The sequence below is a fragment of the Siniperca chuatsi genome, linkage group LG12 (genome assembly GCF_020085105.1).
Source record: "Siniperca chuatsi isolate FFG_IHB_CAS linkage group LG12, ASM2008510v1, whole genome shotgun sequence".
In the NCBI taxonomy this organism is placed as follows: Eukaryota; Metazoa; Chordata; class Actinopteri; order Centrarchiformes; family Sinipercidae; genus Siniperca; species Siniperca chuatsi.
This window is the reverse complement of record NC_058053.1, coordinates 19,710,690-19,730,487: the sequence shown is the minus strand read 5'-3', so window position 1 is coordinate 19,730,487 and position 19,798 is coordinate 19,710,690. Positions and strand designations below refer to the sequence as shown.

At 39.6% G+C, this 19,798-nt stretch overlaps 1 protein-coding gene across 2 annotated transcripts; it reads left to right on the top strand.

Moving 5' to 3' along the window:
* The first annotated feature begins 301 nt into the window (after window positions 1-301).
* Window positions 302-19,005, top strand: senp7 (SUMO specific peptidase 7). 2 transcript variants are annotated; one of them, XM_044216779.1, is made up of 23 exons: window positions 302-672; window positions 1,426-1,514; window positions 2,535-2,600; window positions 2,709-2,824; window positions 5,658-5,912; window positions 7,225-7,349; window positions 7,785-7,903; window positions 8,807-9,140; window positions 9,904-10,055; window positions 10,865-10,996; window positions 11,109-11,142; window positions 12,472-12,699; window positions 13,156-13,613; window positions 13,910-14,037; window positions 14,571-14,687; window positions 14,799-14,915; window positions 15,849-15,944; window positions 16,032-16,243; window positions 16,348-16,394; window positions 16,511-16,554; window positions 16,835-16,903; window positions 16,989-17,139; window positions 17,327-19,005. In XM_044216779.1, exons 2-23 carry the CDS (start codon window positions 1,458-1,460, stop codon window positions 17,462-17,464), a joined length of 3,195 nt encoding a protein of 1,064 aa, XP_044072714.1. In that variant the 5' UTR covers window positions 302-672; window positions 1,426-1,457; the 3' UTR covers window positions 17,465-19,005. The 2 variants fall into 2 exon arrangements, with proteins under 2 accessions (XP_044072714.1, XP_044072715.1); XM_044216780.1 differs by lacking the exon at window positions 2,535-2,600.
* The last annotated feature ends 793 nt before the right edge of the window (window positions 19,006-19,798 follow it).

The window sequence follows — 19,798 nt, the reverse complement described above, 5'->3', positions numbered from 1 at the left end:
AGGACAGCTGATTAAAAAGGCGGCCTTTCGCCACATTGCACTGCTGGGATTTGTTGGGTCTCTGTAAATAATATTATAAAGAGTAAAGTCTAGACCTGCTCTATAGGAAAAGTGCAATGAGATAACTTCTGTTATGAATTGGCGCTATATAAATAAAATTTAATTGAAATGAATTGAATTAAAGGAAACAGTGCTTATAAGCACCATGACTCAAGGCCAAGCTTATCTTGACTGCACACATGGCTTATCTGCACCAGGCGACTTGCCTACCCTTCCCTCTCGATCAGCTGGTATACATTAAGTCTGACCTGTAATAGTAGATCAGCTATAAGTTAGAATACCTTGAGGGGGTCACACTATTGCAGAGAAGACGCTACTCTAGGGAGGTTGTGAATAATTGCAATAATTGCTTCCCATCTTCCCACTCCACCCCCATTTCTGCCCGGGAACAAACTGTAACGTGCTCCTGGCTTTTTTTTTTCCTAATGCACTTCCGGTGCACACCGGATGTTGCTAAAAATATTAAAGCGCCCGTTAAGAAGAAGAGGAGAGAACCCAGTGAAATGTGTGCCTTTTGTGAACGAAAGGTGCTGATGGAAATGTTCATGGGAAAATAGTTGTCTACATTCTCCTTTTATTCTCCCTTAATATAAAGTGAAGCCTCGGCCTAGGGTAAGCTTGAACTCTCTTACCTTTACCCTTTAGCTAGCATAATGGACAAGGTAGCATTTCCATGGCTAGCTCTGGCGGCTAATGCTAGCGCTAGCTGATAAGGTTTTTCACTTTATGTTGTACCAAGGCACTTTGAGAAAATCTACTTTAAAATCAAACACGGGGTTTTTGCAGGGATGTGCGGGAAAATTACTTTAATACGGATGGCTTGTTTTGAATAGGTAGCGTTAAACGTACTATATGTGCAACATAAACGTTAGCTTCCTAAAAAGTGTAATTCACTAATGTATTTATCCATCGAAAATCTTCTTGTTTTTAGGAATTAGATAGACAGCCTTCAGGTTACCACCCTGTTTTTTTACCCTCGGGTTTCCATTTCTTCAAGACTGCAGATTCTTTGTGTTATTAGGGATTTGTCACTGTTGGTATATCACTACCAGTTTGTTTGTTGTGATTGTTTAGCATTTTATTAACATTTTGCTAATGGTCTTCCTAAGGAGCCCAATAGTAATCTTTCAACATGTGAATCTATGTTGGTTGAAATTGCTTGATTGAGCCACTTTTATAGGACATTTTTACTTAAATAAAGTTATACCTTGGTTATTGCTTGGAGAATGGATCTTGTTTTATATTGTTTGTATATGGTTTTTATGTTTTATTTACATGTTATACTTCTGGATGTTCACGACCACCTTGTCATACATGGTTTGACTTGTTTTATATAGTTATACTTTTTGTATGTGTTTCTTGCAGTGTTCTTGCTGTGCCATACCAAATCGTGGACCATGATGGATCGAAGAAGAGCCTTAACTATTCCATTTACTGTTGACAAGGATAACTTCGTATGTGTGACCCATGTTTTTGAAATATCCAGATTTAATGACATACATGTTAACTTTTAAAGTTTTTAGTGTGTATCTTGAATTGCTTCTCATCCTGGCAAGATACTGCAGTGATGCTTGCTTTATGGCTGCCATCATGAATTGTGCTAATCACGGGCTGATCACAAGCTCATTGTGATCTGGTATTGTTTAATGGCTCTACTCTGTGGTGGCATATGCACAGGCCTGGTCTTGTGATCGCTATATTGCTAAATTCTGACGATCAGTAAGCACACTTCCCTGTTGTTAAAATAACTGGATCACAGTCAGGGCAGGACACTTGACAGCTTAAGCATGAGTAGTTACTTACAATCAGCATATTTTTGCACAATTCAAGCTACTACCATGTTGCTACTATGCTACAGTTGCCATAATAAACTGCTACTAGGCCTGCAACTAACAATGATTTTCATTTTTGATTTTTCTGGCGACTATTTTCCTGGTTACTCAGTAAATTGTGTGGTCTATAAAATGACAAAGTATTAAAAATGTCTGTTAAAATTTTGTAAAACACAAATTGATGTCTTCAAATTGCTTGTTCTGTCTGACCAACAGTACAAAGCAGCAAATCCTTACAAATGAGAACCTGGAAATAGGGAATGTTGGTATTTTTGCCTGAAATATTACTTAGAAAGATGAATCAATCATCAAAATAGTTGCCGATTATAACCTGTTGATCGACTGATCAATTACCTGACTATTGTTTCAGCTCTAGCTGCTACCCGTGTCCACATTAGAAATGTGGTGTCAGCTTTGGTACGCTGCTTTAATACCAGCTTGGCTAAACAGCTGCAACCGCATGTTTGCAACACGTAAAAAAAAAAAAAAATCTCAACATAATGGATTGCAGATCGAAAACAATAGCTTCGCTCATTTGCACTTGCTGTATTTGCATATCTGAGGAAGAATTCACAATCTTTTGGCTGTTTCATGTCATTCATTTTATACAAGTATGGTAACTAACCACCCTGTGAATTTTAGATGGGAAACCCACTCACAATCCCCATACCATGTCTTTCATCACAGTGTGGGAAGTTAGACAGACAGGTACAGCGATATCTTTTCTCTCTGTCTGACCACATGAACAAATGTTATGGTGGTAACATGGCTATGATAGATTATTCTTGAGACTCCTGTTTCCTTACCTTTTAACAGGTTTCCTGGACTACATTTGCAGGTTGCAAATTCAGGCATCGTGATTCGAAGTATAAAAATGGATCCATGCTGTTTGATCACGACCGTGCAGCCATGGTCACATTGGAAATGGACAGGTAAGCAGGCGCTGACAAAAGAGTTTTGACAGATGGACTTTTTTGGGCTATTGATTGCAGACTGAAATACTTGTTCATTTTTCTGCCCATCAGTCGAAACTGACAAATATGTTGTTTACACTAAACTGGTCTGTGAGTTCAATCAGGTATTTGTCCAAGCTTGCTTCCTGCTCTGCTACAGTGCAGATGCTCTTCTCACTTGCTCTCTGTTTAGCTGTTATTTTTGCTACTTTTTCCTACTTGTCTCAAACTACAACACATTTAAGGAGGTTTCCTAACAACTAAATCATTGGGAGGATAATTTATGACAACTCTGGGTTGCAATTATCTACTTGGAACTGCCTTCTGTTAAACAATGCTAACGCCACCCAAACAGTTACTTGGACTGTGTGTGGACTACTGGCAGAATTGTACCCTGGACTGCACTATGCCTCTCTGCTCATCATAATCGATGAAGTGCACAGACTGTCATAAATTGTTACAGAAGATTGCTGTACTCGAGACAAGAATATTTGCACTGGAGAAGTCTTCTGAACTCCACAACACTTTGCCAATGTCTAATGCCGGAGAGTTAGTTAATCAGAATTCAACTTGACAAGATTTAAATGGACAGCTATCTCTAAATGACACCAAGACTCACTGAAACAAAACTATTGAAATCATGTGCTGTGAATGGGATTTCTACCTGGCTGGGATAATCTGGGTGCTAAACCTAAAGATAAGTTGAAGACTACTCCCACAGAAGGGCAACATTTATGGATTCATTTCAGCCAACTTCAACCCTGAATATCTGGCAGACAGCCAAATATGGGCATAAACACAGACCACAGTCAACCTTGACATTACAACTAGAAAACAGGTTTGAACCATTAATAAATCTCCATGAGATAGAAGTGGAGATGACTTCAGGGCAGATGGCCTCCACCCAAGCAGATCTGGAGTTACAGTACTAATGGACCATTTTTGGTTCAGTCTGCAACACCCATCAGCCAGGCCTAAGATGACACACACCTGCCTCGGTGCCACAAAGACAACATCACAACCTCAATGTCAGCGTGTTGACAACCAGCTCATGGATCATTCGACTAATTCCTCCTCCCTTCACTCTCCCCTCTCCGCTGCCTCAACCCTTTTGGGATTCCCTGATTAAAGTGGAAGCTCTGCTTAACGCTGCCATTAAATCCCCCCCCCCCCCCGCGGTCACTGCCACATCGTCTGCCTCCAACAAACTAAGACCTTAGATTAAGGAACTGGATGTAGTCTTAATGGATGCCACTAAGTTGCACTGCTGCATCTCAAATCACCGCCATTCAAATCAAATCTGCCTAGCATCAGCACAGACAGGAGAGAAGATGCCCAAGACCCCACTTCTTTTACTCCCAATATGCCTCTTTTTTTCTGCTATTGGGCATGGGCCTATTACCTCGTACAGTGGCCCCCATCAACGCCCAGAAGCACGCTCTTCTTTTTCATGTTCATGTAGTAGAATTAAACACATTGAATCAAACTCACAAAGAAATTTTAATTGTCAAAGAATGCTTTTAACACACTACATTTAGCTTTATTAAACATCAAATCTCTGTGCACACCAGTGAATTATTCATTCTGTCTTTCTCTTCCACACCCACTGTATGTAAAGCACTTTGAATTGCCTTGTTGTTAAAAGGTGCTATACAAATAAACCTGTGTAGTTCATTGCTGTTTCTTAAACTTTCACAAGATGGGGCACTCTCCCTGAATATTATAGAAGTATAGATTTACTGCACTGTTCATTTCTTCAGTGCCATAAGCAATTTTAAACATTTCTGAAGCAGTTGAACATCAAACATAAAATAAAATTTAACATAAAAGAGACCTTGTTGTGAGTGTTTCCTTTTTAATATGATGACTGTGTGCATGGTATGTACTATATGTTAAATGTACAGGTGCTCTTTTATTTTGTTTTGATTGGTATCATTTTAATCATTAAGCGGTAACTTTATTTGAAAAAGCATCATCTGTCCTATTTTATGAAATTGAGGTAAATGTACTGTAGCAAAGGGTTTTCATGAATTTTAAGATACAGCATATGTCAACCTGTCAACATTATGTGTTATTTAGCTCATTAATACTTGCACTATAAATTACACAGCAGTTTGCCCTCTGTAATACTGATGGTGGATAAGCTGGTTCTGCTTTTTACACACAACATTGCTGTATGTTTCAGATAAACACCATGCATGAAAGGAACAGGAAGTTCTAGGTGTTAAGTTACAAACATGCAAGTAGCATTTATACAGAAACCTGTGTCCCAGTCTGTTACACCACTCCTCATTCCTCCATGTTTCACATAAACTGGGTCAGTGATTAAGCAGTTATGGCCTTTTTGTATAATATGACATTTCTATTGTGATACCACCATTATCACACTACTGAGTATGTTTGTGTGTCAAAGTTCACCATCCTCCAAAGATTTGTCTTGATCTGACATGTGGTAGCTCAAGACATTCTTTATTCCAAACCACCATTGACGCAATTTTCAAAATTGTCAGGTATGTCTCTTGTTTATGTGTACACTATTAATTTTGCACAGTGCTCCAAGTTACACTGCTTAAGGGAAACAGTGCTTATAAGCACCATGACTCAAGGTCACGCTTATCTTGACTGCACACATGGCTTATCTATACTAGGCGACTTGCCTACCCCTCCATCTTGATCAGCTGGTATACATTAAGTCTGACCTGTAATAGTAGATCAGCTATAAGTTAGAATACCTTGAGGGGGTCACACTATTGCAGAGAAGAAGCTGCTCTAGGGAGGTTGTGAGTAATTGCATCTCTATTTCATCCTGTAGGAGGAAGCCCTGTCTGATCCTGAAAGATGTCCTAAAGACAGAACTGGGCAAGGCTTATATGGAAAGGATAAAACAGAGTCATACGTTGGGAAAACAAGGACAAGTGTCAAGTACACGGAGGAAGAGTGGTCAGTGCAGAGAGCAACCCCTGATCTGCAGAGACACGAAGTGGAGTCAGAGGGAAGCCAAGAATGATAAAAACAAGAGTGTAACCTCTAAATGCAACCAGAAGACCACCTCCTCACCCTCTCAAAGGTAGGAAGTCACTGTTAAAGGAATAGTTCGACACTTTAGGAAATATGCTTTTTTTCCTTTCTTACTGAGAGTTGGAGCAGAAGATTCATACCATTGTCATATCTTTCCAATAAATATAAAGCTACATCAAGCTGCCGGTTAGTTTAGCTTAGCATAACAAATAAAAAGAACAAGTTGCTGTTTTATGATAATGTGTCAGACTATTTCTTGGCTGGGAGAAATTACTTCCTGGAGTTTTGTCGTCGCCATAAGGTTGCTAGGCAACCAGTAGAAGTGACTGCACCCGGCCAAGAAATATTCCAAGACATAAGCCCACTTCTGTATTTTCCTCTCACACCAACAATACCCCATCAATGGATGTGCATTATTGAAACATTTTCTCCTACTTGGGTGTTAATAACACACACTCTTAGTGTCTTTCTGTGGCTGTGTGGCTACATATATGACACAAAAATCATATTTTCATAATGCTACTACTGTTATTTTTGTTTTAAATTGTCATAACTCATAGAGTAATTGTTGCATGTCAGTGCTCAGGAACAATCGTCTCTTTTATAATAGAATATGTGGCATCAAGTCTTTCTGGGTCGCGGGGTGTCAAGTGGCTGCCAGTTACACCTGTGGCTTCTGCACTGAACAGCTTTATTCCTGGGGACTTGCAGCGTCTCTGCAGTAATAATAATTATCCCATAGATAGACAGTTGCAGAAGAGAAAGGGAGACTCTCACCATTAAGTGCCTGACTGAATAATGAGTCAGAAAATGGGACCCACTTATTAAAAAAAAACATGTCGTGTGTTTTGTTCGAAAAAGTGCGTTTTCAGCATGGGCTTTCTCTCTGTCTTACATATGATGGTATTTGCTCAAGAAATTGACTAAACTTCAGAAGTCAGGATGGTGTGGTGGCTTTTCACATAGACCTGTGAATAATGAACAAAAATAGCCACAAAAATAGTAGGAGGTATTCTTTATTAGGGTAATTTCTTGTACTTGTTTTTGATTTAGTTTAAGGAGAAATGACCTTTAATGGAGTTTGGCTCGCCAGCTGCATCCTTGGCTCTCTGTATTTTCCAGGCAGAAAACATGGTGATTTTATTTGGAATAATACCACACAGAAGGATAGTAGTTCAAATATGTGTGTTTCTACATTTGTTTTTTATGTGTTTAGTCTTGTACATTTCGTGATTTCGTACAATTTTAGTATGTAAAGATCCTGGGACTAAGTTTTACACTACTGCATGTGGCTTTACTAAAAATGAGAATAATGTACACAGCATAATCAGAACATGGTGTTAATTCTTTCATGTCTTCAGGTCAAGACTCAGGAGAAGGTCACAAAATGTTGATGACGAAGTGGACAAAGAAGAAAACAAAGATATTGAGGAGGTGATAATAGGCACGGACAACGGAATGGACTACAAATTCTCTGAAGTCGTAGGTGTGTGAACATGAAGAAATTCAGACACACACAGTTGCTTCATTGTACTTGACTGGGTTATTCTGATGCTGGTTTTGGTTGAAGCTTTGACTTTATCACTTATATTATGCCTTGAAAAGAATCGCATTTACATTTTCTTGCTTTCCCCAGACATTCTATCCGCTGTCCTTTTTTATTTAAGGGTTCTTTCAATGGGAAAGTTTTATTGATACTCCTGGCTTTCCTTCCAGTGTAAATAAACCGATGCTACACATTATAGCTGTAAAATAAAACACAGCAGAATTTACTCAGCTCTTTACAAGCATATCTCAGTTCATAATTTGGCCATTTCCTTTTCTATTTTCTCATAGTAGTAGTAGTCGCGTTGTCCGGCTGTACTGTATGTGTTTATATTAGCATGATAGGTTGATCAGTGTTTCACTCTCTCTCATACAGATTGTGGGTTGTCAGTGAGCTGGGAGCCTGCCGAGGATACAGGAGGTTCTGATGAGTTCTCCCCGTCTAGCATCAAGGAGGGGTGGACTGATCCAGAAAAAGAAGTACAACACAGTTTGGTGAGTACGGTACAGGGTCACAGAGAAAGCTTCAAAGGAAGGAGTGAACTCACAAAGGAGTAAACATTTTACAAACATAACTCATTCCTACAAAAGGCATAAAACAAAAGCCCAGACATGCACCTCGTTATGTAAACGTGCCTCATGTTTTGAACAAGCCGCTGAATCACTTTTCCATAAAAGTAATGATGGTAATCTTACTAGGTAGTACTTGGTAACATTTCCATAACACTCCAAACACGGCACAAGTCTGAAATTACATCATGTTGATGTTAAACCCAGGCATTTTCAGTCTTTATCCATTCCAAATAAATGGATGAAATTACAGCACAAAGCTTTACATATAGCTTGTGAGCAAATAGTCCAAATTTAACATCAGAATCCTCTGTGTCTCTTTGTCGGTGATAAAATTGATGAGAAGTGGGGGCCGATATTCATTAATTACAACTTCAATGACCAAATAAGTTTTTAAATCACTGATGCAGCATGTGAGAGAAATGAGAACACTCTTCTTTCTTGATATCAGTACTTTCCAACTCACCGCTGGTCTCCAGCAGTGATACCGCTCCTTCTTGCAGCAAGTAGCAAATATCGTGTGAGCATTGTGGCTCTTTCCATAATGGTCTGTCATGTTTGAATAAAGTATCACAGAACTGTTAATTAATAAAGACTTATGTTTTAAAGCACAAAAGCTGTCACTTTTACAAATAGATGAAGCCAGCAGTTTTATGTATTCCATGTCAAAAGGGCTAATGTAAGGTCTCTAAAGATAATTCTCTGAAGTCTTCCTGTCTGTCTTGCACTTGAACATGGATCATGGCTCTATTCTGTGCTGTAGCAGCATGAGTGGTCTGGTGAACTCACACCAAAATTGAGGTGCTGTATTCTGTGCTGTCTCAACAGAAGAGGAAAAGAAAGGTTGCGGTTGGGTCCCAGTGCAATGGAACAGACAGTCCCAAACGCCACCGTGAGAGTGTGCTTCGCCTCACTGGAGAAGACGGAAGAGATGGAGGAACAGCCCCTACACGCATTTGTCTGGAAGAAAGTGGAGAAGACGAAGATTTGGAGAGCCTGGACCGTACCATTGTACAGTTCACGGTGGGAGCAGATGATCAAACAGACATTCTGGTCCCAATCATCAGTCCTAATGAGGAGGCCGGAGACTTTATTGGTATTCCCAGACGAAGTCCATCGTCTAGCCAGGACAACACAACCAATACCAGCCCCTCTGAACCCAGTGAGTACACCAACATAGGATGAGTGATGCCAGATAATCTTCTAAACCTGGAAGCTTTATTCTACTGCTGGAACTTTTGTTTAAATTTATCTATGAGGAAACTCAGGAAACAGTTGCTCAGGCAGCTTACCTGTAATACCATTTTGCAGGTTGCGTGTTTGAGCCTTACATCATTATACAAACAAAACCCCAGAAAGCATGTGATGTTAAAGCTAAGCACTTAGCTTCTGGCGACTGTTTCTGAAACTGGCTCTAGAGAACACTTTGGAAGAACAGACATAATACAATTGTCTACTGCATTCACATAGTCTTCCAGCTAATGCATCAGGGCTCACAAGCACACTATTCACACACCCAAACCCAAATTTTATGAGCTAGAAGGCAGTTGCGTACTCAGTTGGATTTACAGCTAGGTGTACTTCTGAGTGTATTTCCGTTTTCCACATGGCTCAAGCATCTTGTTTTTGACATTGACCAGCATCTTTTGTAAGTTGTTGTGTTAGTTTGCTTTGGACCTTTTTGCTTTTGTGCCCTAGATCTTAGCAGCTACTGTGTTTTCCTCTTTTCAGCCTATCCATGTGTCTTTTCCAGGATTACTACTGTCCTTGCTCTCCTTCAAAGCCCATTACACCTCCTTTATGCAGTGTTAGTTACGGGCATGTATGTGCTTGGGAGTGTGCTTGTCTTTGAAAGCAGTAGCATAGCATAATTCCAAAGTAAATTGCACACTGGGCCTGATGTATTCTTCATGCTTGTATTTCAGTTGTGCTGTCCAGTGATGATGAGGAGAGAGGTGACGTTCCTCAGCACTGCAGCCCAGCAGTCCATACACTGGTCACTGTGGAAGATGCAGTAATACAGGGACAATCCCCACAGGAAGCTGTGGCCAAACAGCAAGAAACTTCTGACATGCAGGTTGGCAGAATGTGTCCCTGTATTATATTTGATCCATGCCTCTTCAATACAACAGACACATATTTCATAAAAGACCATGAATGTTCCTGTGTGACAACTTAGTCTTGTATCTGACTCAATGTGAGCAGAGATGCATCAGTGGATATAGTAAAAGGAAAATTCAGATTATTCTCTACAAGTTAATAGTTTTTACCCCTATGGTTGGGTTAAAAAAATCACTTGACTGTAAAGATTTGTCACAAACTCTAAAGGATAAACCAACACAGATTAAATAGTTAATCTTTTAAAACTTAGCTGTATATGAAAAAGCATGTTGATGTAGGGACAGGGGCAGAGAGGCCTGCAACCACATAAGCTTGAACTAACAGTCACTTCATACAAGCTCAACATACGAGTTCAGTAGACAAAATAAACAACCTTACCTACCTAACAAAGTTACCTACTGTAACAAACTTTTTATTGTGTACTCCCCATTTCCTCTCATGCTAACAAGAGAAAATTTAGCAGCGTGCATTGCTGTCAACTACGATGCCATTCTTGGTACTACCACTAGATAGCGCCAAAGTAAGGACTTTTCAAAACCTACACACAGTGGCTTTAAAATATTGAATTTGTAAAAATAATGGTATTAGTGTTGTAATATTGGTTTCAACCATATTGCTTGACCTTACAGCTCAGTTTCATTGTAGCATGGGGGTAAGGGTAATTGTACTGTTATTGTGTATTACTGTAATGTGTACCTGCTTTGTGCTTACCTACCACCCCGTTTGCACCATTTTCTCCAAATTGTGTGTATGTTTGTGTTACAGGTGTTACGTGTAGTTGTAGATCTTCCTGGTTCAATTCCTCTCATCCCCAGTGTAGACTACTCCTGCATGGGTGTGGCCTTCTTCACCCTGCACTGTGGAGGTTATCAAGGGAAAGCGAATGGAGACATCATGGTAACCTTTATTAACCACAAATACATGCATTTTGCTGATGGTATCACATTCAGTATTCATATCACATTTCATGGACATGAAGTGTAACATGTTTTTTACTCTCCTTTCACAGATAGCAGACCAAAAAATCATCATCCCACTGAAAGGTAAAGCTGTGAATAGTATTTTAACTTTGTATAATCACAGTGTTTGTAGAGTGACTGTGGCCTGCCTGTAACCTTTGGTCTGGGTTGTATAAACTCAGACCCAAGTGGAACCCATCTCTCTTTTGCCATGCAGTCTGCACACCATCCACTCCCATCTTAGTGGTGTATTTCAGATGCTAAAGTGTGTGTGTGTACCTGAATTAGACCCTCAAGGCCCTAGTGCACTTTCGCCTCTGAGCCTGTGAAATCTCCCCTTCAGGGAACTAAAGTGGTTATTCCTTGAGATTTAATCTTGGCCGTGTGTGTGTGTGTAAGAAATATGTTTGTTAAATAGGTTGCATATTAGTTTTGTAAAACATTTTGGACAAACCAAGCAACATTCTTGTACTTGAATTAAAGAATGCCTAGTACTTCAGCCTTAAGCTTAGCTTTCAGAAAGTTTCCCAAGAATTTACAGGATGTAGTCAGTCATGCTCTGCAATCCAACTTTTTTTTGCACAGCCAAATTGATATTGATATTTTTAGCCATCCTAGCACAGATGGCTGTGTCTGTTGGTTGGTCTGTCCACCACTTTGGTCCAGACTGAAATATCTCAAAAACTGTTGGATGGATTGCCATGAAAACATTTGTGGTCCCCAGAGGATGAATCCTAATGACTTCATGTCAAAATGTTGGTTTATGACCAGATACATGCAAAACTAATGACATTCCCATCAGCCTCAGCTATACTTTGTGTTTCGTGCTAATTGGCAAATGTTAGCATGCTAACAGGCTAAACTGAAATGGTTATCATGGTAAATATTACCTGCTAAAGAGCAGCATGTTAAGCTTGGCACTGTGAGCATTTTAGCATGCTGATGTTAGCTTTTAGTTCAGCTTCACAGTGCCACTAGCATAAAAATAGAAATTGACCACTTGGTTAGGGAAGCTGTAGCTGAAGGTGTATTTAAGCATCGGCAGTATGACCACTGGAACATAAGACAGTGTAGTCCCTCATTCGTCCAGGAGTGTTCTATCGTAGAAAAGGTTTCAGTCGTAGTCATCTGGACACTGTTGACTACGACTGAAACCTTTTCTACGATACCACTGGAACATCTACAGAGAGAAGCATAAATCTGCAGGAGATGGGAGTGACTTCCTTTGGTTATGGAAGTTGATGGAATGCTTTTACTGCTATGTTAGGGAAAAACGCTAGGCTGTGTGTGTGTGTGTGTGTGTGTGTGTAAGGCATTGTTTTGAGTGTGGTAAAGGTAAAGAAGCAACAGTGTTCATCATTTGATAACAACACTGCAAGCTGCTAAGCTAACATGACCACCTCTGATCCCCAGACAATAGTGAACAGGTGGAGGTGATGTTGACTTTTGAGCGTAAAGAGCTGAGGAGGTACAGTGTTTGGGAACAGCAGGAACTGGAGGCCCAGGAGCTTTACTTTAAGGGGGACGAGGAGCCTTCCCCTGCTGCTGTCCTTCTGTTTTGTGTGTCAGAAACTGCTGCAGCTGCTGTACAGCGAGACCTTCTCAAGCTGTGTGTCAAACAAGATGGAACCATGAATACTGGTGAGACCGCTGGAAGTTCAGAGTACACTTGGAGTCAGTACCTCAACCTCACATTTCTAAATGTTTTTTGGAGACCCGTAGCATTTAGGTTGCATTTACTCTAAACTGTATTTAGTACTACTAAACTTACTCTAAACTGACTGTATTTTTGTGAAAAGCAGTATGTTTACAAAGGACAGACCTAAGATGGAAAACTTATATTCAGCTTATATTCTGATCACAAGTCAAATCAGACAGAAGTGTTAAATTTAAGTCTTTAAGGGACGCATACTAGATTTCCACTAAACTGTTGGCAGCTTTGTCAAATGTTTCAATTTTTGTGGTTTAAATTTACAAATGTTTGTAAATGTTTCATATTTCTGATATACTTTCCAGTATTGTTTGATATGTCACATTATTCTCTATGTAAATCTGCATGGTACATGATATTGGTGTTATGATTTTTTATTTTAATAGGCAAGGCGAGCCCCTTCATCCTGCTGACTCTGAGAGATCCTCTGGAGGGAATGGAGGGGGCTTTATTGCGCTCCTTCCTGGACATTGACTGTCTCAACAGTCTTGCAGATGAAAAATCCATTCTTCCCCATGCTGCAGACATAATTTGTGGTTTGGAAGACATCCACACTCCTGTTCTTTCTCTGGATGATAGCATAGAGCTGATTAGAAGAACTGGACTGGACTCTCACCTGCTGTCTCTGCTGGGTCTGGAGAGTGCTGACCCTAGACCTAACACAGACCAGGATGGTCCACATCTTGATACAGACAAAAACACCACACCACACATCCGACTGGAGATAGATTTACAGAAAGAGACTGTACTGGAGCTGGATACGGCGATAGAACAAGACACAGGGACACAACTCAAACCAGAGGAGGATCAGAAAGAACAGAAAGAGCTTGAACATCCCTCTGAGGTAAGTTGTCCCCAACATTTCTGGCTTGTTGCCCCTTAAAATGAAGGAGTATCTACCTCAGGGGATGCATATGTTTACTGGTTGTGACCAATTAAATCAGATTGATTTTCTTGGCTACATTGGAATCATTTACAGTCCCAAAAAAGTAAATTTGTGCTATTTCACAAGAACAAAAGCAAAAATGAGAGGAAATCTGAAAAAAATAATAACTGTTGGTAGCAGCAACATTTTTTCTTCTTTCTTTCTCCTTTTAATAAAGCAAATTTTGCTCCTATGGTATGAATTTTCTCCCACAGAAAAGAAAGGAAGAACCCACTCCTGCATACACACTGTGCCATCGTAGAACCAAAGGATCCTACTCCGTGTCCCTGTGTAAACCAGACTCAAGCTGGACTAAATATAAACATCAGGGCCTGGCTCACAGGCAAGTAACCTACATTATCCCATATGCAGCTTCTCATGCAGCCTGGCCCAGCACAGGTTGGCATGTGACATCCAAATGAAGATTCTTGCAGCCAGTGCAGTTCAAACTTAGGAATAAAAATCTAATAAAAATGCACCGAACTGATGCATGGAACTCATTGAGATCATTTTTATGTAAGACCAGGAAGAAAACTGGCACTAAACCTGAGTCACCAAACTGTAACTGAATGAATGCATGTGATAGATGAAACACTGAATTTTATACTGTATTGAGCTTAATGAAGCAACTGTAGGGGGTATGTGGGTGCCAATACTAGATCTGTTTAATAAGGTCAGTATTTGCCCTAATACCAACATATCAGATCAATGCATCCCTAATAAATATATTGTAACTATTACAGTCTACCTACCACTGCAGATGATCAGATTAAGATCTATGGTTGCTCTGTGCACAGACAGCTACAGCTACATCTGTAATGCTACTGATATGACCTATTGTCACGGCTCATTCTTCTTTCTTCCACCTCTGCTTAGGTTGATCCAGTTTCCTCCTCCGCCATTAAAGGGAGGAATAACTGTTACAATGGAGGACCTGCAGTGCCTTGACAGTGGGCAGTTCCTCAATGATGTTATCATTGATTTTTACCTCAAGTAAGTAACACATTTTCTAACAAAAGGCTTCAAATTTACTTCAGTTCCTCATAAGTTTGTGGAGAAGAGATCCACTTTTGAATTGATTATGTTGATGTGTTTTTGAACCAGATACCTCCTCCAGAATGCCTCTGCTGCTGTGGCCGAGCGCTGCCACATCTTCAGCAGCTTCTTCTACAAGCAGCTGACACGGAGGGACAACGCCAGTGAAGGCAGCACCAGTGACTCGTAAGTAGTGCTGGCAAAAAATGAGTGAAACAAATCTTTTCTATTGAGACTTTTCCGAGTTTGGTATGTACTGCTTCCAGGAAATAGCCACAGCCTTGCACTTTTGAGTCTGACTGTGACAAAAGCTCTCTTCCTCTTGTGTTTTATGTATTTCACAAACTAACAGTTTGTTTAAGGTTGTAATGCTTACAGTGTTACAAACTGCTGCTGATACCAGCACTTGTATACTTGCTGCGGCCGACACATCTTGCAAATGCTCAACTGCAACCCGTAGCCAAAAAATGCAGAAGAGGCCACTTGGGGGCTCCGGAACTTGCCAGATTTGTTCATGTGCCAGAGTCAGACGGTAGACTTAGTGCTTGTTACGTCTGGCGAGACTTACTGCTGCAGTTTATTCCCCCTTTTGTGCCAGGGAAACAAAGACAACTTCATTATAAAAAATAACTGAACTGTTATAAAAGTCATTCAGCCCTTCATTACACTATCTTTGAATGAGCATAAATTCAGCCGATGTTCAGCCGATATCGGTGCATCCCTTGCATATTAATATAGATATTTTTTTCCATTTCCTCTACTGTCATGATCCAACATACATGTGTTCACGATTTTTGTGCTGTAAAAAGAATATACAAGTAGAATCAACACTTATTAGAATAAAGGAAGTAAAATGCAGCTATCAGCTTAATGTAGCCTTCAACTTCATATTTTGGAAGTTTAATGAATGAATGCAGTCTTGGTGCGTAATACTTGAGAAGTCAAAAAACTAAAACGTTTGATATATTTAGAGGTCCAGAACCAGTATTTACCTGATCGACATAAGTGTTGAACTTCCAAGCATTACTCTCAAGTGTCTACAGGTATGTTTGTGTGTGTGAGAATATGTGAAACACTGTTAAAACTTGTGTCCCTGGTTTTATTTTTGTGTGCACCCAGTTGTCAGAGGCAGAGGCGGCACCAACGGGTGAAGACATGGACACGCCATGTGGACATCTTCAAAAAGGACTTCCTGTTTGTGCCTGTCAATCAGGAGTGAGTTAAATACATGGAAGATGTGTATTGTACAGAGGTTTTTTGGTATATCACATTACACATCACATTGCTCTGTTGTGTGTTTAGGGCTCATTGGTATTTAGTTGTTATTTGCTTTGCTGGACTGGATGAGCCAAAATCTGAGGCCTGGAATGATCCAAACTCAGAGACGGGAAAGAGCCATGGTGGGACAGCTGAGATACAGGATCAAGAGGTGGCTCAAGGATCTAAAAGCCCAAACGATAACACGGAGACACCACCTACATTAAACCACAGTGACAATGTGGACACAGAGACAGGTATGTTTTACTAAGGATCAAAGAACAGTATGCGGTGGCTTTTGATTGCAATTATCCGATATTTCAAACTCTTTAATTATTTACGTTGGTTTCATGTGTTTTAGAAAACACGCAAGAAGAATCCACCAAAGACTCACCACCTGGTCCAGTGGTAAGAAAGAATTCTGTGCTGTGTTAGGAATAACAATATTTTTCTCAGACAAATCTTTGACAGTTTTGTTTTTATTTGCTCTTCCAAATCTCCCAATTTTTTTTCTTTGTTTGTAGAACTGCACAGAACGGACCTGCCAGAAGAAAACTGTTTGCAAGAGGTGAGTGTGCGGATCACAGAGTTACGCTATTCAACTGCAACAGCGACTGCCTGAAATATAAGAATGAGAACTGGTGTAGTTTACACATGAAGCCTCTGAGATAATGTGTCCATAGTTATTGTGTGCATGATTTAAACATACAGACACGTTGATCATTCTACTTACTTCTTTGTTTTATCAGAATCAGAAATACTTTGATCCCTGAGGGGATACTCTTTTGTTACAGCAGCTCACTATCACACTTTAAACACTGAATGACAGATGTGCCTCTTCTCTCTAGGCCGTGTATTCTTATCATGGATTCCCTCAAACTTTCTCTTCATGAGCGAGTCTTCAAACTCTTACGGGAGTAAGTATTTCACTTTTAATCTCCCTTTCTGTAGCTGCATGTGTGTTTATAAATATATGTAAGATAATGTGTATTTGACCCTCAGCTACTTGCAGTCAGAATGGGAGGTCCGTCGTGGTTCATCAAGGGACTTTAGTCCTGATCAGATGCAAAGCTCACACTGCCAAGTTCCTCTTCAGGATAACAGCAGCGACTGTGGCCTCTACCTGCTGCAATACGTCGAGAGTTTTTTGAAGGTAAAAACTTGCCAGCATCTCTTTTTTTCTAGCTCACATTGTCTGATTTTTTTTTTTTAAATGGCCACTGTAATATTGGATCAGTAACAGCTTTAAATTTTCATGTTTAGATTAAAAGTTTTTATTTATTTTTTTTAAGGCATGTACGTACACAGTAATGAGAAATTGCTTCTGCTTGTGCTCTTAGGACCCTGTGGTACACTTTGACCTCCCTCTACAGCTAGAACGTTGGTTTCCACGGCAGCAGGTGCGGAGGAAACGAGACGAAATCAGAGATCTGGTACTAAACCTTTATCGACATCAAAACCTGGATAGTAACAGATAGACACGTGAAGCAGTGCTGCTGTTCAGTGCGTCACATTCCTGTAGCCATTTTAAATCACCGCTCATACTGAGCAACAGACATTTCAGAGTGAACTGAAAATATTTCCTTTAACTTAGATGCTGTTATTGTTTTATGCATTAACTTGAACAAAACATGTAAACCTTTGACTATCTGTGGGTCCTGTTAGTGAACATGAAGGCATCAGTTAATTTGTCCATTCAACCAGAAAATTTTAAAGTAGATTATATCTAGAGATGCAAATGTTTGTACACCCCATGACTTTTTACTGATTGTTTTTATACTGCTAGATATTTTATAAAGGCAGTTATTTGCATTTTATTTTCTATGTAAAAATCAAACAATAAATTCTGTAAAAGTGTAACAATGGGAAAACCGAGTTTGTAGAGCTAATTGTTAACTTGCTTTGCTGACATTTGTTAGACATTTCATGTCATGTGTGACTTAATATTTCAGTCTCAACCATGGGCTTTCTGATCAAAACTGTTCTGATTCTGCATTCTTTGCATCATTACATGTTTGGATGAACTAAATTCCTAAAATGCAGGCACAGGGCTGCATAGTATGAAGTACATCGCAGTTTCCTTTATTAATTTCATTATAAATGACATGCCGTTGAAGCCTCAGGAACTGGAATCCCAACGTGAAACAGCAACTCCATCTTTTGCCCCTTGTTGGAAGAAAACAATGAACTCTTTCAGTTATTCAGTGCCTCTCAGTTATCATGTTATCATGTTGGCTGCCAGATAGAAGATATGATTGTGGTCTACAGATGAAAATAATAACAAAGCTGAATTGTTGTATGCTACCATTTATCTGTGGCTCACTCTGTACTGCAATCCATCATGGACCCTAAAATCATATATGGACACAGTTGTGTTGCCTGATATCAACTTTGTCTCCGCAAATTAGCAGAATTGGACCAATTTGGGATGTTAAACTATCAATGTAGTCAGTTTGTATATAGCATATTCTAAATCACTGTTTTGATACTGACGTGGCATTAAAGTTCTTTTGCCTTTTTGGCATTACCATTTATTTGTCCAGATTTGACACACTGATGCTTTGAAAGGGAGTGGCTGCTATCATGTAAACTGATTTCAGTACATAGATTAAGAAGAAACATTTTGGTATAAAATGTGGGGGAAGTAGTTGCCGATCATGCAGTTAAAATCATAGAACATATAAGATAAGAAATGTGAATCCTTAATTATTTTAATAAGAATACAACTTGCAAGAAGTTCAGGGGTGCACATACATTAGCATGTGTAACGGTATGCTCTCAGATTAAGACCTAAGATACCTTGTAGTCCATCACTACTGGTGCCTAAGTTCTTCTCAACAGAAATCAGTCTTGTAGTTTTTTCCCTTTTTGTTTGTCTCTTTAACACTTTATAATGTCCTTGATGCCATGTTTTTTTTTAGACATTGTGTTTAATGAATGTACAGGAGCTGATTCCAAAATATCTTTGGTTTCAATGGTGCATTAAAACCTGTAGACTGAATTAAACTTGTTATTTTGTTGTTTGTTTTTACTGTTTTTTTTTTTTCCCCATCTGGAACCGCAAACCTATATAGTTGCATTAAACCAAGCCCAGTATGTTTTTCTATGAGGTATTATATGACAAATATTAGTTGTTGACTTGACTCTTGACCTCTTGTCCTACTTGGTTTTCATAACGAGTTGAAGATTAGAGGTTGGTAACTAAAACAGAGACTGAATGTCTGTGTTGTAAATCAGCTGATGTATTCCCTTTTGTGTGTTAGAAGTTTTGAGTCTCTGGCTCTGTTCTGCAAACCCCTTTTTTCTATTACTGTTAATGATGCTCTTTTTGACCAGAGGAGCCAACTTTGTTCATCTCAGGCTAAAAGGCTTCATTTAGAAATGCCTGTACAGTACATTATAATGCTTTCCAGTATAATCTGTTCAGATGGTTATATGGTCGGCTTAGGTGTATTTACTGTCTCGGTCTGTCAGATCCCCTCACAGTCTGACTCTGAGTAATCCCCCTCGCATTATGTGTGGAAGTGTGCTGCAGCCATTTGGCGTACACATCTACACTCAATTGCCAGTTTATTAGGTACACCTAGCTCAAACTAATGCAGTCCAATACAATAGTCCTGCAATAAATTCAACCTTCATGAAGGTTATAATGTTGACTGTTTTAGAGAGAGATTGATTCAAGTTAATTTTGGAGGCTGCAGTTTGTGGAGCTGTTGAAATGTATACTGACAGGTGTTTCCATTATTTTGTCCACCCCATTTATATCAATGAGGGTAGGCTAAATAACAGAAACACATTATAACCTTCATGAA

Coding starts and splice junctions, on each gene's coding strand:
- senp7 (XM_044216779.1), top strand. CDS start 1,458: ATGATGGATCGAAGAAGAGCCTTAACTATTCCATTTACTGTTGACAAG. Junction 14,916..15,848: donor GAAGGCAGCACCAGTGACTC/GTAAGTAGTGCT, acceptor GTGTGCACCCAG/TTGTCAGAGGCAGAGGCGGC. Junction 17,140..17,326: donor ACGTCGAGAGTTTTTTGAAG/GTAAAAACTTGC, acceptor TTGTGCTCTTAG/GACCCTGTGGTACACTTTGA.